At 35.2% G+C, this 25,130-nt stretch overlaps 1 protein-coding gene across 4 annotated transcripts in view; it reads right to left on the bottom strand.

Annotated features, from left to right (window-relative positions):
- Positions 1–24,522, bottom strand: part of ASZ1 (ankyrin repeat, SAM and basic leucine zipper domain containing 1) — a 52,096-nt gene extending 27,574 nt beyond the window's left edge. For all 4 annotated transcript variants that reach the window (XM_021079021.2, XM_085005598.1, XM_085005599.1 and 1 more), the window contains exons 1-4: positions 24,327–24,522; positions 23,825–23,924; positions 19,908–20,030; positions 17,381–17,492 (exon numbers count right to left, since the gene is read on the bottom strand). In XM_021079021.2, the coding sequence (XP_020934680.1) occupies positions 17,381–17,492; positions 19,908–20,030; positions 23,825–23,924; positions 24,327–24,437 (446 nt within the window). In that variant the 5' untranslated portion in view covers positions 24,438–24,522. The remainder of the gene's footprint in view (positions 1–17,380; positions 17,493–19,907; positions 20,031–23,824; positions 23,925–24,326) is intronic.
- Between the last annotated feature and the right edge of the window lie 608 nt (positions 24,523–25,130).

The raw sequence follows: 25,130 nt of genomic DNA, 5'->3' as shown, positions 1-25,130 counted from the left end.
TTCTTAAGGTTGTTTGCAACTTTTAGGATGAAATTCATATATTTTATCATGGATTATACAAATTATTATCTAGCCACTGCTGAATTCTGATTTATTTCCTACTCCAATACCATGATCTTGCTACATAACTTGTAAGTGCATGAATGAAATGTGCTCTCTCAGGAGTTCTGTTGTGGCTCAGCGGCTTACAGACCTGATGTTGTCTCTGTGAGGATGTGGGTTTGATCCATGGCCTGGGTCAGTGGGTTAAGGATCTGGAATTGCTGCAAGCTGTGGTACGGGTTACTGATGCAACTCAGAGTTGGTGTTGTTGTAGCCGTGGTATGGGCTGCAACTAGTGCTGTAATTTGACCCCTGGCCTGGGAACTTCCATCTGATGCAGGTGTGGCCGTAAAAAGAGAAAAAAGTGCTCTTTCATCCTCTGCCTGCACACGAACCTCCCTCTACATTGAGTATTCTTTTCTACCATCTTCAGGTGGCTAAATCCTGTTCATTCTTCAAACCTCAGTTCAAAAACTAAACCTCTGGGAAGCTTTCACTTACCTTTATTTCAGTTAAATTCTAATTTCTATTCCTAGAGAATCCCTCCACTATCTCTAATGTTACTATCTTGTAAATCTCTATTATTTTTTTCTGCTACATTTTTAAAATTTTTTATTTTTTCTATCATAGCTGGTTTACACCTATAGTATTATAATTTTTATACTATTTTTGTCAAATATAGTATAGGCAGGGACTGGGTCTTTTATCTTGTATCTCCTAGCACTCAGCATATATTATTTAACAAAACCCAGTTGAACTTACTAGTGATATTTTTTTCTTTATCTACCAAACTTCCTCAAGATTGTTAGAGTTGGTTAAAAAGAATAAAATGTAATGTATATTATGTGATCACAATTACAATTTTTTTTCTAAATGATATGGAGCCTTTTAGTCATCTTACTTTCTAGCTATGTCATTTCAACAAAACCTCCACTAGAGGGCATACAAAGAAAAGTAGAAGCAAAACTCTCATTAATGGGGAAAAAAATATACCTTCTTAATAATGTATTTATTATTTCTCTCTACCCAGGGAAAAAATGGCTAGTTTGCCTTTATCTCGCATTTTTATTGTACAGTTCACTATTATCTACTGTTTTTAGTCTGCTTTAAACAATCAGCTTTTAGCTGGGAGACTGATGAAACAACTGTGATAAAGGAGATATTGAAAATGATAAAATGCTGTGAATTGAACATCCATTTTCAGCTACTAGAGTAGTTTTATTAGATCAACCCTTCCACTAACAAAGGCTGTAAAAGCTGATAAAATATAAAATGTGTTTGAAGGCACTGTAGTAAAACCAAGGCAGCTATAACATGAGAAGCTGAGGTCCTGGGGATAAAAGAAGCATTTGTTGAATTGAATCCTACATTTTCTGCCACTTTTCCCCTTGAGACATTTGCCAATCCCTGGGTGGTGTAAGTAGAAAGAAATACCTCTAGGCTTTCTTATAAGGCTAGAGACACAAAAACTGGAGTTATGGGCTACCAACCAAGAACTTCAAGGATTAAGAGTCTGGAAAAAAGGGAATAGCAGAAAAGTGGCCCTGCAAAAAAGGGCGTTTACTTTTAAAGCACCTGCAGATCCTAAAAATACACAAAATATATGGAGGAGGGAGAGAGGAAGACTATAAATTGCTAAGAGGCTGAAAAGCTAAGAAGGACTTTCAGCATTCCTATAAAAATAAGGAGACAAAATTTGGCCTTCATGACCTTTAAGGGGAGAGTGGCTCAAGATAACACCCAAGTTTGAGCTGAGACCACTGAAAAGCTGTAAGGGAAACAGACTAAAACCCAACACATCCAGCTCTGAACCACTGTGATCCCTGATTAGATCAAGGTTCTTACCACCAGTTAGAAGAAAATTAAATATTTTCTGGAAGGAAAGAGAACCATACAAATGTTTATACATGATATCCAGTATTCAATCAAAAATTACTAGGGATTTTAGGAGACAGAACCAAGTGACCAAAAGAAAAGAGAAATACCAAAAACAGATCTATAGATGGTATCAGATACACTTTAAAATGTGATTAATATGTTCCAGAAAATAGAAAGAAAAAAAAAGAATTTAATTAAAGAATTGGGAGTTCCCATTGTGGTGCAGGAGAAACGAATCCGACTAGTGTCCATGAGGATGCAGGTTCAATCCCTGGCCTTGCTCAGCAGGTCAGGGATCCGGAATTGCTATGTGCTGTGGTGTGGGTGGGACACAGGGCTCGGACCCTGTGGAGTTGCTGTGGCTATGGCATAGGCTGGTAGCTGTAGCTCCAATTCAACCCCTAGCCTGGGTACCTCCACATTTCATGGGTACAGCCCCCCTCGTTCCCCCCCCCCCAAAAAAAAGCAAAAGAAAAAGAAGAAAAAGAACTGAATTTTAGGGGAAAAAAGAGGCAAGTAGAAATTCTGGAACTGAAAAATAGGATTATTGAGATTAAGAAGGTGATAGATGGGTTTAATAGCAGATTAGCTACAGTTGAAGATTAGTAACCTGGAAGCCAGGCCAGGAAGAAGTACCCAGGAAACTATGTTATAAGATGTATTGTGACATGGGTGTAATGGTCTAAATCTCAGTCAGAGAGAAGAGGGAGAATGAGGCAAGAGTAGTATCTGCAAGAAATACTAGAAATACGATGAAATGTACAAATGACAGATTCAAGTTCTATGAAACCCAAGCTGAACAGATTTAAAGAAAACTATACCTAGGGTTATCATAGCTAAGTTTCCCCAAACAAGAGACAGATGGAAAATCTTAAAAACAATCACAAGATAAAATACAATACCTTCAAAGGATCAACAATAAGACTAACAGCTTTTCAACAGAAATGATGGAGGCTAGGAGATAAAATAATAGCTTTAAAATACCAAGGGAAGTTAACTTCTAACCTAGAAATCTATGTTCAATGAAAATAACTTTCAAAATTAAGGTGAAATAAAAAGATTTTCAAAGAAAAAGACTGTTACCAGCAAATACACTGAAGAAAGGTTTTCAGAAGAAAAATAACCTCTGACTGAAATATCAAAATATAGGATGAAATGGAGGACCAGAATGAATATGTGAGTAAATCTAAATAAAAGTAAATAATAACAATGTAATTGACAACCATAAAATGATACTAATAATATATTATGAGGTTTAAAATACATATAGACCTGGAATATATGATAATAATAGCACAAGACAGAGGTGGGATGGACAAGTAGAGTTAAAATATTCTAAGATTCTTGCCACTGTCCAGGAATTGGTAAAAGTACTAATTTATAATAGACTCTAAGAAGTAGAGAATACATGTTATAATCTCTAGAGTAGCCATTCAAAGAGTAATAGAAGAATGAGTAACTAGCAAGACAGAAAACTGAATAATAAAAAAGTTAATTCAGGAGTTCCCGTCGTGGCGCAGTGGTTAATGAATCTGACTAGGAACCATGAGGTTGTGGGTTTGATCCCTGGCCTTGCTCAGTGGATTAAGAATCAGGCGTTGCCGTGAGCTGTGGTATAGGCCACAGACGCAGCTCGGATCCCGCGTTGCTGTGGCTCTGGCGTAGGCTGGCAGCAACAGCTCCGATTCGACCCCTAGCCTGGGAACCTCCATATGCGCGGGAGAAAAAAGTTAATGTAGAAACAATCTTAGAAAAAAGAACACTCATTAAATGGAACATATATCAATATGTACCCTAAATGCAAATGGACTAAATATTCCAATTAAACGGAAACAATTATTAATCAATCTAGATAAAAGAACTACATGTTGCTTAGGTAAAAACATGAAAAGGTTGAAAGCAAAAGAATGGAAAAAGCTATATCACACAAACACTAGAAAACTGATAATAACTATACTAGTATTAGAGTATATTACAATAAAGAATAATTACTAAGCATACAGAGGAGCACACTTCATAAGAATAAAAGGTTACTGCATCAGGAGTATGGTGGCCTTAAAAGCAAAAGTTCAACAAAATACAAATTACAGTTAACTGGTAGAACAACAAGCAAAAAAAAATTATTAGTCATTTAGAAGATATGAACAATGAAACTAATAAATGTTGTCTGACTAATACACATAGACCATTCACACCTAACTACTGCCATATTACATTCTTTTCTAGTGTACATGGAACATGTGCAAAACCTGATCACAGGCTGGGCCATAGTCTAAACAAATTTCAAAGATCTAAAATCATACTGAATATGTTCTCTGATAGGTGTGGACTAGAAATCAATAAAAAAGGAAAACTAAGAGAATTAAAAAAAACTTTGATATATTGGACTATTTCTTAGCAATAAAAAGAAATAAATTACTGATACATAAAACATGGCCAAATCTAAAAAATGCTATATTAAAGAATTCAGACACTAAGCATGTATATAATGTATGATGTACTAACCAAAACACCAACTCAGGAGAGAGAAAAAATAAGAGTTTTGCTTCTAGGGTTCAAGCAATTGTCTTCAAAAGGACCTAAGGGAACTTCCTAGAGTAATGGAAAATGTTCTGTATTTTGAAAGAGATGTGAGAGCTGCATGGGTAGAAATATATAATTCAAAAGGTACACTTATGATCTATGGTATTTCACTTTATAAACCATATCTCAGTAAAAAAGTGGAATTAAAAGATATGCCAGATTTCACTATCTAATTTTTACAGAGGGATGGATGACTATATATATGTAATATATACTGTAACATGGGCAGGAAATATACACACACACGCAAATTATAAGACTGGTTACCTCTGGGAAAGTAGGAAGAAAAGTGAGTATGACTGAGGGGGATACAAAGGGCCTGTATTACTTTATTTAAAACATAATTAAAGCAAAATTAGATTCATTAGGCAAAACATAACTTTCAAAGACTATATGAATTATTGCTTTGATATGGAGTTTTGCATAGCTTCTCTTAATGTTTATGTCTTCTATTAGCTTTAATAAGTGCCAATGGATATTAAAAATTAGTATCTTCACAAGATTAGGATCCAATAAATTCCTGACTAAATAAAAGGTCCTAATAATTGCAGATTTCCACAGAGATGTATTAAGAGGTGATATAATCTTTCCCAGCAAGAATGGATTCATTTCCATATATTCATAAGGTTATTGCTTTAACACTGGCATGAGGGAAGATTTTCCAAAAGGAAACATAACTGTAGCACTATATTCCCTATTAATGAAAATATCATCTGTATGTGTATACAGGGTAGTATAATGGAAAAATATATTAATTATTTATATCTTATGCTTCACTTGCATCAGTAATCATACTAAAATTCTTCAGCACAGACCATTAATATATAGAAAGTAACTATTCTGGTGGGAAAATGCTAAAATAGAATATGTTTAAATAAGAAAAAATTTAATTTTTGAAAGCTATGATCTTACGAGAGAAAACTTAAAATGTTATTTTTACACTGTTAACTTCTCCTAGGACTTCTAATACCACTGGTCATTCCTGAATACAAAAAATATACATTAAGACAAAACTACTAAAATAGGTTAAGCAACAAATTACTATATTTCATTTGGTCTAAGACACCATCAGTTTTGGAGGCATACCAATCTCAGAGATGCTAATATGTAGAAAAATCTGTCATAATACATAAAATATATTTGGGTATTTTTGAGATTTAAGTACATTTTACTTTATTAAACTTTTTAACAATCCTTTATGTTTAAAAATTTTTTTTTGATTTTTCCAATTGAAGTGTAGTTAATTTACAATGTTGTGTTAGTTTCAGGTGTACATAAAAGTGATTTAGTTATACACACACACACATATATATAATCTTTTCAGATCTTTTCCATTATAAGATACTGAGTACAGTTACCTGTGTTATACAGTAGGCCCTTGATGGTTATCTAGCTTATATATAGTATTGTGCATATGTAAATCTCAAACTCCTAATTTATCCCTCCCTCCCACCTTTCCCCTTTGGTAACCTTAAGTTGGTTTTCAATGTCTGTGAATCTATTTGTTTTAAAAGAAGTTCATTTGTATCATTTTTTTTAGATTCCATGTATAAGTGGTATCATATGATATTTGTCTGACTTGCTTCACTTAGTATGATAATCTCTAGGTCCATCCATGTTGTTGTAAATGGCTTTATTTCACTCTTTTTATGGCTGAACAATATTCCCTTTTGTATGTATACACATATACACAAACACCACATCTTTATTCATTCATTTGTTGATGGGCATTTAGGTTGCTTCCATGTCTTGGCTACTGTAAACAATGCTGCTATGAACACCTGAGTGCATGTACCTTTTTGAATTGAGTTTTCTCTGGATATGCTTAGAAGTGGGATCACTGGATCATATGGTAACTCTTTTAGGTCTATTTATTTATCTTTTTGGGCCATATCTGCGGTATGTGGAAGTTCCAACATCAGGAATCAAATCTGCACCACAGCAGTGACAACACTGGATCCCCAACCTGCTAAACCGCCAGGCAACGCTTATTTTTAGTTTTTAAAGAACCTCCATGTTGTTATCCATAGCGGCTGAACCAATTTACATTCCTACCAATAGTATAGGAGGGTTCCTTTTTCTCCACATCTGCTCCAGCATTTATTATTTGTAGACTTTCTGATGATAACCATTCTGACTGGTATGAGGTGATACCTTACTGTAGCTTTGATCTGCATTTCTCTAATAATTAGGGATGTTGAGCATCTTTTCACGTGCTTTTTGGCCATCTGTCTGTTTTCTTTGGAGAAATGTCTGTTTAGATCTTTTGACCATTCTTGGCCTCTTTTACATGGCAAAGCAATAAAACCTATTTTTTTTTGTCTTTTATCCAAAACTGTCTTTGCGTTTCTATGTGGCACTAGGGAGAGGCCCAATTTCAGCAGTAGCTAAACAGAAGCTTTTAATTTTAAATAGGTCCTATTTGTTTATTTTTATTTTCATTACTCTAGGAGATATATACAAAAAACAGTGCTATAATTTATACTCAAAAAGTGTTTTGCCTATGTTTTCCTCTAGGAGTTTTATTAGTATCTGGTCTTATATTAATCTATTTTGAATTTATTTTTGTGGGGGGTGTTACAGAGTGTTCTAATTTCATTCTTTTACATGTGGCTGTCCAGTTTCCCCAGCACCACTTATTGAAGAGACAGTCTTTTCTCTGTTGCATATTCTTGCCTCCCTTGTCATAGATTAACTGGCCATAAGTATGTGGTTTTATTTCTGGACTTTCTATCTTGTTCCATTGATCTGTGTATCTGTTTTGGCTCTAGTACCATACTGTTTTGATTACTGTACCCTTGTAGTATAGTCCAAAGTTGGGCAGCTTGATCCCTCCAACTCCATTCTTTCTCAAGATTGCTTTGGCTGTTTGGGATCTTTTGTATTTCTATACAAATTAAAAATTTTTTTGTTCAGGTTCTGTGAAAAATGCCATTAGTAATTTGACAGAGATAACACTGAATCTGTATATTGCCTTGGACAGTATGTTCATTTTAACAATATTAATTCTTCTAATCCAAGTACATGATATATCTTTCCATCTATTTGTGTCATCTTTTATTTCTTTCATCAGTGTCTTCTAGTTTATTTATTCCTGTCCCACAGCAATGATAATCCATATTACTGTCATATTGAAATAATCTTTTTTAAATGTTTAGTCACAACAGGTAAGAATTAATATACTTATGCATTTATGTATATCTTATTAAAATGATAATTTTTAAAGAAAAATAGTATATATCTGTATTAGTTTAGTTTATAAATCAATAAAAAATTAACATTTTGGAAATAATGGCTCTCAATACAGCACAGGAAATATTATCAATTTAAGTAAATGTAACATTTAGTTAAGCCCCAGTACTATGAAAAGGCAATATTCATATTCATTACCTTTTAAAAATTTTCATAGACATCATGCTAGCTGGCTAGGTATCATATCTCTCAGTGGTAGAAGAAACTGAGCCTCAAAGATTTCAAAAAGACTTAATAGTCATATTAGCTTGGACAAGTCATTGAGATAGTATTTAGACCCAGATCTTCAGGCTCTAAGTCATGGTTCGTACTTTCTGTGGTATAAACGGACTAATATATCAACTACTTCATAAATGATATGTTTCAGTTAAGTTTCATAATTATACAAATTATCATTCTGTATCAAATCTATTAAATTCAATAAAAAAGCTGATAAATGTTACATGAAATAATTGTGAAGGAGCTGAAAAATACATATAGTGCCATGGTAGTCAAGTGACTTACAGTAAAATTAAGACTTTCATACATGAAACAATGAGAGGACAATACATGACATGTATAAACATGTGCTAAACAAGACAATCACCCACCCAAAATCACAGCTTCTAAACAAAAAGCACTCTTTAGGCTATAACAACATAGGGAAGCTTAACAGACTATTATTAATTTGGCCCTTGAAGGCATAATTTGAATGCACAATGAGGGGAGGAAAGGATATTCCAAATTCAAGAATAACAAAAACAAAACATAAGAGGCAGGAAAGACTACATGTCTAAGGAACATAGTTGAAATTGTATGGAGTAGCGAGAATAAGGTCGGATCATATTATGGAGAGATTTGGATTTCACCCAATAGACTAAAGGAAGTAGGTTCTATAGCTAACAGCATATAGGATTGACTAAAGTAGAGAGTGCAATCAAAAATATCAACTAGGGAGTTCCTGTCGTGGCGCAGTGGTTAACGAATCTGACTAGGAACCATGAGGTTGCAGGTTTGATCCCTGGCCTTGCTCAGTGGGTTAAGGATCCGGCGTTGCTGTGAGCCATGGTGTAGGTTGCAGATGTGGCTCGGATACCGCATTGCTATGGCTCTGGTGTAGGCTGGCAGCTACAGCTCCGATTAGACCCCTAGCCTGGGAACTTCCATATGCCGTGGGAGCAGCCCTAGAAAAGGCAAAAAGACCAAAAAAAAAATATATATATATATATCTATGTGTGTGTGTGTGTGTGTGTGTGTGTGTATAAATTAGGAGGCTATTAAAGTCACCCCTAAGGTGGGATGATAAATATCAAAACTGTAACAAATCTGAGAGATATAACAAAGAAAGAACAAATTAGGGACACATTATATATAAAAGTGAACGGATTGTGATGATTGTTGTATACCTATAAATGTAATAAAATTCATTAAGTAAAAAAAGTGAATGGAAAAAGTGTGAGATAAATAGCAATTTTTCTTGGTATAAATTTATGTTCAAAATTCAAAATTAACTATTGCTTTAAGCACATATTAAAAAGGAAATACAATTATTATGGCCATGAAGAAAATACATGTAGGGTGACATAGTAAATCACCAGGGCTGTCCACCCAACAATATTGTTGATTCTCCTTCTGTGAACACAGTAAGATTGTACTTCCCTCTCCCTTGAAGTTAGATATGACCATGTGACCACAATTAAACAGAAGAACTGAATGGGTTTCTTTCAGGTAGAAGCTTTGGTATTGAGCACACAATGTAACACTGGAGTCAGACACAAATAAGATAAAGTCAAATCAGAATTTGAAAGGTTTTTGTTTTTGCTTTAATCAGGGTTTCTGTGCACGTGTTTTGAGAGATGAGGGCCAAGGGCTTTCATCTGCTAGCTTTTCTCACCCCTATCCTCTCCATTCTGTGCTTTCAAAAAGACCAAGCAGATCTCACATATGTTTATAGCAATTACTCCTATGCCGTATATACACAAGGTAACAGACACTAAGATATGGGTTACCATTTGCATATATGTGAAACTGATAAATATAAGAACAGCTCCTGTATGCAGATAAAGACAGGTAAATAAAAAGATGAGCACAGGATATGGACAGGCAATCTATTTAAAAATTTAAAAATCACGAAATGATAATTCCTAGTAATGTTTTCTAAATAAGCTATTTAAAATTTCTTTTCTGAAAATATTTTATTACTTTTGCCTATGTTTTCAGAGCAAAGATATGTCAGATCATTACTTACAACTAGAAAACAAGTTAATATTGTAATCTAAAATTACACCTCTATCTACCAAACTGTTCCAGTGACATTTACAACTAAATTTATACTGTGATAAAGAAAGCAACATTTTTCCCAGAGTATTTTCTGTAAAGGCAATAACATCCAACAAGTTAACAATCACACAATGATTACGTCAAAACTTTGGACATTAGTTAATGTGTGCTGTCTTATCAATGGTAATAAAACATCTATTGAAATTAAAATACCACATCATTTTACAAAACCTTTAACTCATGACTAAGCATTCTGAATATAACAAACTCGTCTGCCAGAAAAATTGCCTTCTAAATGTAAAGAAAATATATCTTTTTAAATATAAGAAAACGTTTTAGTAAACTAGAGGAAAAAGCACACAATTCCTAAAAGTAGAAATTAATTATATATACTTTTTAAAGGCTTATTATTACTCCAACAATAAAAATTGTTGCAAATTTAAGGCTAGACTGAAGAGGGTTTTAAATTTTATCATGTATCTAATAGTTTAATATGGAATGTTTAGACTTTAATATATCATCTGTTATTACATTAATATAAAAAATAAGGAATAATAAAGTCCACAGTATGGCACAACTGCCAACTTTCAATTAATTTAGTCACAAGTCATCTTGTTTTCAGAGCTAAATACAATTATACTGAATTAAAGTGATAATGTTTTTCTGTTCACATACTTCCCTTTGCAATCTGTGGAGTTTGTCAAGTGAAAATATTCAAGTATCTACAATAATTTAGGGAAAGAGGGAAAAGCCTAGAGATAAGGCAATTTAAAACATGTGTTTGGCAACAATTAGAAAAGACATGCTATTTAAACTGGTTGTGTCAAAAAATCCTCAACATAGATAAGACAGGGAATATAAATATATTCCAATGGTGGATCCTGTTCATATCAAACTTGTAAATTTCCTTACCAAACCTTTGACACATTCAAAGGCTTAAATACTTGAGTGCCAACTTTCTGTTCTGCAAAAATAACATACCATCTACCACGGAGCAGTAAGGGTTATATCAGACAACATATTTAACAGCAATTAACATAGTGCCTGGTACACAGGAAACATTGAATAAATGTTTTATTTTAAAACAAAAAACCTAAACCCAGAAACAAATTCTGAAGCCAAAATAAATAAATCAGAATTAAATTTCCATATTTGCTAGACACAGTACACTTAGTATTGTCAGTGGCAAGATCCAAGAGAAACATAAAAAATGAAGTGTGGTTAATTTAAAAATGGCTTTCAAGTTGTCAGTTTTTTTTCCTATTCCACAGGAAGGAAAATAAATTTTTTTAATTAATAAAAGTAATAAAAAAACAAGGTAGAAATGTGTGTAGTAACATCTAACTGATTATTAAGTAATAAAGCAATGCCATTTGCAACAAGATTTTTAAAAAGTCTACATGGAATATAAAGTGTTAAAGAGATGACAAAAGATATATAAATAAAAAACAAAAAATTTAGAAGATGCTGATTTCTACTTCTAGTAATGGCAAGCTAAATAACTTGGATTAAAATTGTATGAAAAAATTGTGAAGGCATTTAAAATAGCTAGATGAAAAAATTTTTTTAATTTCTTAAAGACTGAAGAACTATAAGATATCAAAGAACTACTGAACCAAAATCTAGGTGGAAAATCCCCAAAGAGGTGAATTAACAAATTTAGCATTCAACAGTTGCTTTCACCTTGAGGGTATTTGGCAGTTCATGAGAACCCAATGTAAAACTAAGCTGTCACTTTGGTTGCTTTGGGCTTCAAAATGAACAAAATTCAAAGCATTGGGCCATTACGAAGTAGAGTTTACTAAACTATACTCAAGACTCATCAAGCTGGGACTCTAAGGACTACATCTTCAGGCTGAGGATGAACCAGAAATAAACCAGCTGTTTAGGTTTTCATCACAAAAATGTTCCAGGGAACTTCAACCCCTAAACTCAAATTATATGAGTCCTGGACTAACAGTGCTTTATGCACCTTTAAAAAATATACAAAATCCTCTTTGATGGATCATCCTAAGCTTCATATTATTCCTACGAGTAAGTTTTAAAACCTAATGACTAGCACCCAGTCATGAGTGAGAAGCATGAGAAACTACTGCTAATAGAAACAGACCCACAAAAATCTCACATACTGAGATTTTTTAACTGTTTCATCTAGGTCATATGTTTATCTTATTAAAGAAGTTCTGAATTAGAGCTTGAAAATATTTTTAAAGAACAAAAGGCTATAAACTTCTTTATAACACTTTATAACTTCATTATCCTGCCAATTTTAAAAAGAATCAAAAAGAATTTCTAGAAATAAAAAAGTAACTGAAATTATAAAATCAATTGATGAGTTTAAATTAGAAGCTAGTGAAGTGAGATTCAGTGACCTGGAAGGCAGATAAGAAGCTATTTATATAGAATGTGGCATAGTAAAAGAAAAAGATGGAAAATAAAGACGAAAGACATTGTGGATACAGTGACAAAATCTAACAGACAAATAATCAGAGACCCAGAAAGAGAAGAGAACAGGAGAGAGGTAGTATTTAAAGAGATAGTGGATTATACTTCTCCAGAACCAAAGTGTCAACCCAAAATTAAGACGCTTGTAATAATAACGGTTCAAGGGGCAAATGGAGATATCTCAGTAATACTTACCACATTCAATTGATGTTTTCCTCATTAGACATTTTTAAGATGAAACAGAGAAATTTGGAAAAAACTAAGAAAATGTTGCCAAAACACGTGGACATGAAGGAATTAAATGTACTAGCATATCTGAAAGGCTACTCATACACAAAATTTGGGAACAACATATAACTTCAAAGCAGTTGCGATTTGCTCCTTTAAATAATCTTTAATAAATTTGAATATTATTAAATGCTCACCATAACAATGGCTAAGGGAGTAAAAGAAAAGCTGTAAATGATAAGAGCAATTACTAATACTGATGTTCAACCCACAAACATAAACAGCTTGCTGAAGCAAATCAAACAACAAACACCAATAGGCATTCATTACGTAAAGTGCTCAGTTAGAGCTATCTCAAGTGACAAAATGCTTGTCTCTAGCTTAACTAAGAACTAAGCCTAGAAAAGTAGGCATTACTCAAAAAAAACTGCAAGCCTCAGATGCCTGGGACGAAAGTTTAGTCAAAAAATACACTGAACTGTACATTTAAAAAAGGCACATTTCATGTTATAAGTATTTTACAACTTAAAAGCTTTTTCCAGAAAAAAGGGAAAGGTAGGAATTAATAGTTTTATGGAAACTTTAGAGGAAAAGATGGGAATCTAGGAAGGGTTCAAGAAAGGAGTGAGATGAAGATGACTGTGGAAGCCAAGCCAAGGGACTGGCTCTAGGCACCTGGACCTGCTCTCAAGAGCTGCTAGGGATAAAGAAACACGTACCATGTTGTCAGCACTCACGCTGCCTGAGCACAGAGCAAGCATTACCAGGCTTTCCGTTCCACCTGCTGAAGTATTCTAACAATTTAACAGCTTTTTAAATAGACTATTCTACTAGCATGTTCTGTGAATCTGCCATTTCTAAAAATTTTATAAACACTCAGTATTTCTCACTGAATAATTGAGCCTTCCAATAAATATGTATTGTGAATGCATTCACAATAAATGGAATTCCTCCAAAAAATAAATAAATAAATAGACTATTCTGTCTTTTCTTTCAATTTCCAAGATGATTCTCTGAACTACTGGGTCAGTTATTTTTGGTCAGGCCATAAAGACTTTGTCATACCTCTTTAAATTAGTACAGACTATCAATACAGTGGAGTAACACTCTGCAAAAAGTTAAAAAAAGATTAATACACACAACATGGAGGAATCTCACTTATCTTGAGTGAAAAAAATTCAGATACGCACAAAAATTCTGTATATTTATGTAACATTTTATAATAGCAAAAATAATCTTATAGTGATAGAAATAAGTTTCAGCATACTTTCTGGGATGATAGAAAAGTTCTATTTTGGGGTGTGAGTTACACAAATGGAAGAATTTGTCAAAACGAATCCAACTGTGCACTGAAAATCTGAATATTTCACTGAATGTAAATTATACACAATAAAAAATTTTTAACTATTACAGAATTTCCTCAGTACCATTCAGTAAGACCTTTAAGTATATAGGGAATCCTACAATTTCCTCTTAATTTTTATCCTTTTATTCACTTTTGGTGCATACAAAACCATGTCATACATTTTATTTAAGTGACTCACTCCATTATAAAATCTAGAATTATCTTCCTAATACAGGTAAAACCCTCCTTTTCTTTTTTCCATATTATATGCAAACTAAGACTGTCTTTTGAGTTATATCCACAGAAATCAGAAGGGCTTCTGGGCTACTTGATATACCAAAACTGAGACTTTTGCCTTCTAGTTTAAGAGGTTGACCTCTAAGACTTTTCTATTATTTTCACTACATGAAATAAGACTAGTGATCTTATTTTAGTTTAAAAAAGAGAAGAAGTAGTTACAGGTCAACTTCCTCTGCAGCTGGCAAGTATATGACCATCAAGCTGTCACGAAAATTATCCATTTATATTTCACGGTTTACTCTTCCCTCTGTTCTCTTTTTCTTGAGAGGTAATTTTTCTCAGCAGAAGAACTGTTCAACCAAAGAGGCTACATCAACAGCTTGAATGTAAATTCATCTAAATATGTTTTGCTCTTTTATATCTGAATAATAGTTCCCTCATGTATACCTTATATCTTCTGGCATTTGATACATGACACTAAAACTCCCGAACTTCTAATAGGTTTCATTGTTTGCCACTGCTAGTGAATTATCTATAAAATTTCCCCAAATTTCATTGTACTGTCTTATGTCCTGAGATTTTTTCTTTTATACAGCCAGCATGCTACCTCTACAGGTCCACGAATGCTATCCTCGTAAAACGTGCAACCTAAAAGCACTTTTTGCCATGACCTACTCTCTTCAGCGCTATCAAGATCTTTATTTTCTACAAGAAAACACAATTCAATCATTTTATTGCTTTATGCTTCAAGCATTAAAATAAAAAACAGTTGAACAGCTTGTTTCATCAGCTATTTCTCACATCTGTTAATAAGATACAGACTTCTCTTTCCTCTTTTTTTGCTTCTTAGGGCTACACCTATGGCATACGGAGGTTCCCAGGCTAGGGGTCAAATCAGAGCTATAGCTGCCGGCCTACACCACAGCCACAGCAACATCAGATCCAAGCCGCGTCTTCAACCTACACCACGGCTCACAGCAATGCCAGATCCTTAACCCACTGAGCGAGGCCAGGGATTGAACCTGCATCTCATGAATCCTAGTCGGGTTCATTAATTGCTGAGCCATGAAGGGAACTCCCAGATTGCTCTTTTCTTCAACCATGTTTTAAAATTCTCTATTTTGGTTGAGTACATACCAATCTAAATCTTATGCTCTTTCAAATTCATCAACTTTTCTAGGTTTTTCAGTTTGGAAATTGTGTGGTTGCCTTCTAATTTTAGCCTGAGATGCTAACCTTGTGTTATTTTAATTCAAATGAAATATGTTTTTTTCCAAATATTCCCTATGTATCTAAAGGACATCTTCTAGTTCTTGAGGAAGCAGAATAGTCTAGAACCTATGATAATGGTTTGCTTGAATTCTCTTTTAGTGTGTTTACAAGATAGTAAGTGATTGGGAGGGTCATGACTTCAATATCTGTGTCTTACAGAAGTAGGGAAAAAACTGAAGAACACCAACAAAAAAACAATTTTCGATGACTCCAGAAAGGCTGATCTTATCATAAGCCACTTCTAAAAGTACAAATCAGTATTACAGTGCCCACTGAAGTTTACATTAGCAAGGTATGCTGAAGTTCCCAATTCTAAGGTTTAATCAGATCCAAAAGTTATACCTACCTAGGGATCATACCATAAATGACAGATTAAAAGTGCCTGTGGATTGACTTGCTAAGAATTTGCAGGTAGCCTCTTTCCCAGTTATTTTTAAATTTTTATTTGTTAAATACTGATTATCTATAAGCTTTGACTTTTCTCACACTAGATTTTGCAACCTTGGCACTTTTGAAATTTTGGGATGGACAATTCTTTGTCCTCAGGTTGTTTAGCAGCATCCCTGGTCTCTAGCCATTAAATGCCAGTAGCATCTCCCAGATGCGACAATCAAAACTGTTTCCAGGAGTTCCCGTCGTGGCGCAGTGGTTAACCAATCCGACTAGGAACCATGAGGTTGCGGGTTCGATCCCTGCCCTTGCTCAGTGGGTTTACGATCCGGCGTTGCCTTGAGCTGTGGTGTAGGTTACAGACGCGGCTCGGATCCCGCGTTGCTGTGGCTCTGGCGTAGGCCAGTGGCTACAGCTCCGATTCGACCCCTAGCCTGGGAACCTCCATATGCCACGGGAGCGGCCCAAAGAAATAGCAAAGACAAAAAAAAAAAAAAAAAAAATGTTTCCAAACATTGCCAAATAGCCACTGGGAGACCAAACAGACCTTGCTGGAGCCACTCTACTACATCAAAATCTCTGCATCTCAGAAAAGATCTGGGAATTATCTAAAGCTGTACAATACCTTCCAAAGCTGCTGTATAGATTACAGAAACTAAGCTAAATTAGGAAAAAGAAAAACTTCTAGAGTCAAATCCAGCTATTTCTACATATCAGGCATTACATCTTTATTATTTTCATTAATGAAGTATAAATAATAATTCCATTCATACTAGACATATTTCTATTGAATGGGCTACTTCTTACTTCATTTTGAAAATTAGATAAAACAAACAGATTTAACAGAAAGATGGGACCAGATAAGAAGGAAGTCAGTGGCAGAAATTTGCAACAATCTAATTTATTATCAACATTTCAAAAGATGCAAGATATATTTACATTTATCTTCTATGCATCTGGGCAGTTTTACATACATGATATATAACATAGTTAATTAGAAAAGTCTTAGGAAAGTGGAAACATTCTGATATATTATTCTGGAACTCTTAGTATTTGTGTAAAATTGTTTAGTGGGCAAGTGCTATACAGACAGAATACTAAGTTAAGAGGCTCTACTATTACAGCTCAACCATCATATTCTTTTGAGTGTGTAATTCAAAGGAAAATGATATAGTTTATTGTTCTATTTTCCCTCTCTTTCAACTTCTTAGGATATCCCTCTAGAAATTAAGAGTAGAAAGACTACTTTGATGATATGCCCTTCCTTTGATAATCTTATACAACTAAAACCATGACCTTATGGATCTATTTTCATTCATTAGCTATATGGCCAAGTAAACACACATTGCTCATGATTTTTAAAAAAGTATGCTTTCATATGTTTAACAGGCAGATAATCAAAGAAAAGTAACTTCATAATTTCTGAACAAAGAGTAAGGTTCTTACCTACAAGCAACATTTGGATCAGCATTTCTTGAAAGTAGCAGCTCTACACACTTCAAGATCTGTTCCTCTGAGCCACGAGCAGAACATGCAGTTATCAAAATAGTTTGCTTATCTATAGTGAAAAGAAAATCAGGAGAACCCCACACACATCTAGAATTTTTATTCAAAAAATTTATTTTTTATTCAAAAAATTCTAAATATTTTTTAGCATTCTTAAAATTCTATAACCTATTCTCAAGTCTCTTGTTCTTAGCAGATAACTTTGTTCTCCTTTCCCCCAAAATGAGATCAGGGATGAACCACTTTAATTTCCTAAGTAAACTGATCATTTATTTACTAACTTCTTTTCTCTACTGTCATTTCTTCAAGAGAACAGGAAAGTGGTTCAGTGCATGGACTGTGTACAGAAATACTGCCTGGAGTTGAATAGTTTTTGGTTGATTAAAATTCGCCTTGAACACATGGTTAAAAAACAGTGATAGATATTTGCTGGTTTCACTTCTTTTCACTCTTTTGGCAACGCACTGAAATATGGCTCATGCTCAAGCCATCCTGATGAAGATGTTCTAACTGCCACACCTACTGGTTTCTTTTTAGTCCTTTTATTCTTGATCTCTCTTGCTTGCCCCATTTCCTAAAACACTTCTCTTGGCTCCTAGAGTACTAATGGAGATCAGGTTTGTTTTCCTCTCTGCCCCCCCCCCCCGTTAGTCATTTATTTTTTACATTTATTTTATTTTCTTAATTTATTTTTTATTGAAGTATAGTTGATTTATAATGTTGTGTTAATCTCTGCTATACAGGTTAAATTAAAAAACAAAACAAAAACAATTCTCAAGTAAGAACTGGGGAATTAAAAACTGGAGTCCCTGCTGTGGCCTAAAAGGATCGGCAGGATCTTGCAGCACATGATGCAGGTTCAATCCCCAGCTGGGAAGAGTGGGTTAAAGAATCCGGAGTTCCTACAGCTGTGGTATAGGTCACAAGTGTGGCTCGACTCTGATCCCTGGCCCAGGAACTCCATATGGACGGCCCAAAGAGACAAAAAAAAAGACATGGCAGCCATGCTTTACATTAGTGATTCAATACTGACCAAATATAGAAATACAGATTCTAGTCCTAGTTCTGCCACTGACAAGCTGCGTCTTCAGTGATAGTTTATTATTTTAGTAGACCTAGCACCCGGCCTCTAAGTGATGGAGCCATTGTGGGATACATAGATAATTCATGTGAACATGCTGGGAAAAATAGGAAGTGTTTTATAACTGTAAGGTATTCCTGTGATTACAAGAAGCAGAGAAAAAAAACTCAAGTTTTTGAATAGACTATTTTATATAATTTCAAAAATCGCATTCCTAACTATAGTTTTCAATGGGTGATATTTTGAAATGATACAATAAAAAAAGAAAAATCTATCACAGCAGGAGATTAAAAATAAAACTGGATAAGATGGGAATTTATATAAAATATATAAATGAGAAAATAGAATAGAAATTGTTTTACAATACCTTACGTAGTACAAAATTAATATGAAAATTAATTCTAAAATGAAACCTATATCTGAATTATGAATTTATCTATTGTAAGCATGTTAAATATAATCAGTAATTCAATATAATAATTAAATAGGATTTGCACATATATTCTTATTCTTCGGAAGGACTCAGAGCACTACCGAGTAGAAATTATTTAATAACAAAGACAGAATCAAACGGATTTAATAAATTATCTTTAAACAATTTTAACTGATATAATTCAGAGTTGTAAATTCCAAAGATGATTTTCAAGCCATTTTCCACTAAGTTATTAGCTTTTCAATGTTATCTTTCAATGAATTTTGCCTTAAAAATAACCAAAACTCTCTAGCATACTAGTTAAAGGCGTATAGTAATAACATGACCAGTTATAACAATAATATAAATGGAATCTACCTCTTTGGCAGGAGAGTTTTTCAAAATATCCATGCTTTCTAATTTGGTTTTGAATGTTATTTATATAACTAATAAGATTTTTTTTTATACTTATGGCCACACCTGTGGCATATGGAAGTTTCCAGCCTAGAGGTCAAATCAGAGCTGTAGTTGCCAGCTTACGCTACAGCCACAGCCGTGCTGAATCTGAGCTGCATCTGCGACCTAGCTGCACCTTTTGGCAACGCTGGATCCTTAACCCACTGAGCAAGGCCAGGGATAGAAACTACATCCTCACAGAGACAGTCAGGTTCTTAACCCGCTGAGCCACTATGGGAACTCCAAGATTTTTTTTTAATTGCTTTAATATTTTTTTCACTTTGCATAATAGCTGCTTGAGAACCAAGAAAATCACAGTAAACATAATCAGTTAAGTTAGCTCAAACATCTTACCCTTATTATCATTTATTTTCAAGGAAAAAGGCTTTAAAATGAATATATGAAAACAGATCATGGAAAGTACAGATCACCAACCCAGACAGAATATAATTAGACTTCTAAACAGAAAAATATACAAAGTAAATGTTCACCTATTTAAAATATTTAAAATATCTTACCCTTATCAAAGCTTGCATTAGCACCTCTATCCAAAAGGACCCGAACCAGCTCTACATTGGAAACGCTGGCAGCATACATAAGGGGAGTCCACCCATACCGAAAGCTGGAATCTACACTGATGCCTGTCAATATAAAAACAAGCTTTTAAAAGTCTCCCCACCAAAAAACACAAACAAAAACAGTCACCCTGATAAGCTTAAAGCACTGCATGTGGAGACAAATACCTCGTACTTTATAAGGGAAGCAAATTTCTTGGTAATAATGGCTTCAGAAAAATAGAAAATACTTATATACAGACTTTGATCAAATAGCTAACTTAAGTCTCTCTCTGTTCCAAGAAACTAGATCTGATAAATGTTTAATTGTATAATATTATACTAAGTATCTATATTAGAACAGGGTTTTATGTGCTACCTTTTTCTCTGTAGGGCAGTTGGAAAAAGTTTCACAGATGCAAAAAGTCTTTTTAGTTAGTAAACTATCATACATCTCTACGGTGGCAAATACCAACTATGTTCCTTATTAAACTCCCTTAACTTCTTTCCCAATGCAAAACTTAAACATGGGTGACTGACTAAATATGAGGCTAACTCTGTCAGGTCAGAGTTAAATTATAAAAGCTCTGTTAAGAAATATAGACTGAACTTTGTGATCCAGGGATCTATCTACACACCATAAAGACAATATAGGTACCACTGCTGAGAATGGGATAGGAGCCATGAAGAATCAGTTATGAAGCTAGAAGTCTATGTAAAAGTCAGGGCAAAGGCAGTGGAGAAAGAGAAGAAGGAATACAAAAGGCCACTGCAAAGGCGGGGTTATTAGAATTTAAAATTACTCTGAGGTAGAGGAATGTTGGAAAAGAACAAAGAGAAAATAACTATCAAGTTCTGACTTAGACAAATGAATGACAGTGAACTAGAATAAGGAGAGGCACAGATGAAATATCAGGCCTGAGGAATAGGATAAAGTTTTAAATAGCTACCAGTGGGACAGGAAGAAATGAATAATTACTGCTAAGGAAGGGATGAGAGTCAGCTGACCTTAAAATTCTCAAATCATTAATGACACAAATCCTTGAAGTCATCTGATTTTCCCCAATAGCACTGATTGATTTGCCACATAAGAAAGAAAAAAAATGGTGGAAATGATCTAGGTTTGAATCTAAGACTGGGGAGGAGCAAGGAAGATATGATACAAGGACAAGAAGTCAATGAGGCAGTAAATAAAACCCATGAAATCTAAGTAAGGACTTTTCTATAAAGAGATCAAGATTTAAGTGGCAAACCATCTCTTCAACCTAAGAAATATCTGCTAATCTTAAGAAAACAAAGAAAATAAAACATTTTTTCTGTTTCAAACAAGGAAAACCTGTATATGAAAAAACACTGAATACAGGCTTGCCTTTAACATTTTGTAGGTTTTAGAGTCTTTGGCTCTCAAGTTCCATCTGCAAAGACGAAGGCCAGATCACTGAAGGAATACAGACTTGGGGAGGACGCACTTTTTTTTTTTTTTTTTCTGTAGGAATACTAAGTAATATAAGCTGAAAAATTATATATGTTAAATTCCCCATTGTTTGACTAATTGCTATAAGGTGCATGATAATTACTGGGAGAAAACAACATAAACCATCTTAGTACATACATATACTGCTGGCCCAAGCTGTCTTCTCTAAAAAACTTTCCTCTTTAAACTGCTGCAACTGAAAGCATATGAATGACATCAGAGAAAAGATCATTTTGTTTTCTCATTTTTCTTTCCTTACTGACATCACTGCTCAAACTGTGACAACAAAAGTTAAAAAAATATGAAAAGATAGGCAAATATGGCACTTTATTATAAAATTCTTACTAATCATCGCCTCTAAATGCAAAAAAAGTAAATTATTAAGAACATATTATGCTCTGAGCATGGTGTAAAGATAAGTTTAAAAGGACTGACCTAATATGTTTATAGCTCAAAAACATTCAAAGTAACACTCTATTGTTTGGGGAGTAGAAACATATATAGTAAGCAGGAATGATAAATATCAACTCTAGGAGAGTGGTAATCCCCGGGGAGGGGGGGAATATAAGTCTCCTTATCTTTCTGAATGTCTAAAATATTTAATAATTTAAAGAGAACTGAAAATGTTAGTTTATAGGAGAATATCAAAAACTGAAGACCTCTTTGAACTCCTTTTGGCTGACTCAAAAGGAGCTTTCATTTTTACTAAACCTTTCAACTGGTACAGAAATATGTGTGACTTTGAAAAACCAAAAATTAAAAATATTTTTTAAAGTGTTTTGGAAGGAAATCAGGAGGCACTAGTTACAGGTGAAAGTGAGACTTCAGGGTAATGGACATGAAAGTGAGAACAAAGATATTTTTCTACTTATACCTATTTAATATTGTATTTTTAAAATGAACTTTTTTTTGTAATTAAAGACTAATTTTAAAAGGTTGACTGAATACTTTATCAGTGGGCTCTTTTCAAGTCCTAATCCTTCAGCAGCCTCCACCACTTCACTGCACTTAGTCCCACTACTCCCAAAGCAAACTCTCTTTCCTAATATAAATTTCTACCTATTCCATCCCATCCAACACTGCGCACACTCCTGCATGTGTGCATATCCTAGTATTAGTCCTCTTTTAATTATTCAAATTTTATTCGATTTAATTCTTCACTTAGGAACTCAAGTTCTATTGTACACAGTCACACAGTCCTTATTTGTTACAATAGCTAATATTTATATAATACCTGTATGTTCTAAGAGCTATATGTATTCTTTCATTTTAATAACCCCTCCTCCGCAAAAAACAAACAAACAAAAAAAAAAACACCTTTGATTTAATGCATCCCCCCCCCTTTTTTTTTTTCTTTTTTGGTCGTACCTGCAGCATGTGGAAATTCCTGGGCCAGGGATTAAACCTGCATCACCAGAGACAACACTGATCCTTAACCCACTGTGCCACTGCAGGAACTCCACTGCACTCCAGTTTTAAAAAGGGGGAAATTGAAGCTTAGGAGGTTTCCTAAGGTGGTCAAGATTATAAAGCCATTAAATGGTGGGACTAGAGATCACATCCAGAACTGTACCGTTTCCAAAATGACTTACCTTCCACAAAAATTACGCAGCAGCTCTAGCATAAAACAAAAACATTTTGCTTTATATATGTAATTTCGTGTACTAATGTTTTGTTTTGTATTTACAAGAAAATGGTTGATGCTTCTTACTTCTTGTGATAATTTCAATCACTGTCAACAACTTACATTTCCATGTCAAAGTAATTTAAAAAATATCTGACACAGAGAAAAATGATAGGGGACAGAGGACAGAATTATGATGTTTTACATAAACTGATGATCCAGAAGTTTAAATGACTTTCCCAAGGAAGCACAGAGTAGCCAACAGGCTGGAATAGGCATCCAGGTAGTGATTTTTTTTTTTTTTTTTTTTTGTCTTTTTGCTTTTTCTAGGGCCGCTCCCACAGCATATGGAGTTTCCCAGGCTAAGGGTCTAATTGGAGCTGTAGCCGCCGGCCTACGCCAGAGCCACAGCAACGCAGGATCCGAGCCGTGTCTGCAACCTACACCACAGCTCACTGGCAATGCCGGATCCTTAACCCACTGAGCAAGGCCAGGGATCGAACCCGCAACCTCATGGTTTCTAGTCGGATTGGTTAACCACTGAGCCACGACGGGAACTCCAGAGTAGATCTTTTGAAGAAGGTGCAAGAACTGATGGTAATCAGCATGACATTCCAAATTTGTGGTTAGAAGAAGAAAATAAGGCAGAACTGAGTCAAGCCATGTAGGACACTTTAACATTCACTGGGCTTCCGTTAGAAAAGCTACAGAAACCTTTTAAAATAAGGAATCCTTGTGAACCGAGAAAATTATGTTAGGTGGAAACTATCCCTTAACTCTCACCAGAATCTAGAAGCTCCTTCACCAATGAAATATCTCCTGCGGCCAAAGCTTTCTTAAACGTTTCATTCTTTTCTTCCACGGGCAACGGGCCCTTTAGTTTCTAAAAAAAGCAAAAAGTTAAAAAGGTTTCTTGTTACACATATATTCATTTCCACTGCCTCAGGAAATGATAATGATTGGTTTGGGGTACATCCCTTTTTGAGGGTGGGGGGAAGGAAGGCAACATACAAAGTTTGTGAATACTTCATAACTAAAATTATTTTAAAGGGAATGGGCAATGACGGTGGGACCAAACCCAAGTAAAGAGCTACATCAACAATCTACAGCACATCTGATGAAAAGTACAGTAGGGAAACGTGAGGGAAACTTTGAGAGTTTGTTGTCAAAATGCCTGTATTTCCACCGGAAAAAAAATTTAGGGTAACGCAGGCGAGGAATTAAGAGGTTTCGTGGTCAGGGGAGGCCGATCCCGGTATGGTCAAGACAAGGCCTCCTCTGCTACCTGGGCTGCCCGGTCGAGATACCCCATCTCCCAGCCGTCATCCTCGCTCTCGCTACTCTCGCCTCCACCGGCCACTGCAGGTCCGCGAAGCTGGCCTGCCGCCATGGCCATCGGGCCACTTCCCACCGCAGGGGCCGCACGCCCGCCGGCTTCCTCCTCCCGGGCGTCCTCCGCGCAGCCTCCGCGCCTGCGCACTGGGGTGCGCGGGAAGGGCTGCGCGGGAAGCGCTGGGGCCTTGGGGCCTTGGGCCCTCGGGCGCAGGCGCGAGATGAGCGCCGCGCCTCGGCACCTTTCCCGTGACCCTGAGACCTAGGGAGGAGAAAACTGATGCTTCTGGCCGTCGAATCTGAACTCCTGGCTGGTGCTTCCAATTCCGTTTGGGGACTTACCCTTCATTCTTTCTAGGGTATTTGCTTGATGGAGTTCCTGCTCTTTAAGGATTGCCCAGTGGTAGCGGGAGCAGAATGAGGATTTAAATGGCACGATGTCATGTAAGACTAAGCTTTCACTCTCATCGCTTTCACCTCTCCCCCTGCCACATTTACCTGTGTCCCCTGGCCGGTGTTATTGGCCAGAATGAATCCCTGAGGAGCATTATCCGTACATTCAAGAAGCCAGCAGTCAAACGGGAGCTGACAAAAGAGCCAGGAGAATTCAAGTCTCATGTAATGTCAGTTCTCATTGTAGATTTAGAAACTTCAGAAATTCAAAACACTTTCCCAGCCAGATGGTGTCAGTCCGCTAAAGGAAATAGTCAAGAAAGGGGAGGAAGGGGGAGAGGATGGATCAAGAGTTGGAGAGAAG

The sequence above is a fragment of the Sus scrofa genome, chromosome 18, assembly GCF_054392235.1.
Source record: "Sus scrofa isolate SSC_HxYL_T2T_F1_AM1 chromosome 18, Sscrofa_HxYL_maternal_Yorkshire_Landrace_v2.0, whole genome shotgun sequence".
Lineage (NCBI taxonomy): Eukaryota > Metazoa > Chordata > Mammalia > Artiodactyla > Suidae > Sus > Sus scrofa.
Note: the sequence above shows the minus strand (reverse complement) of the source record. Positions and strands in the feature narration are given on the sequence as shown.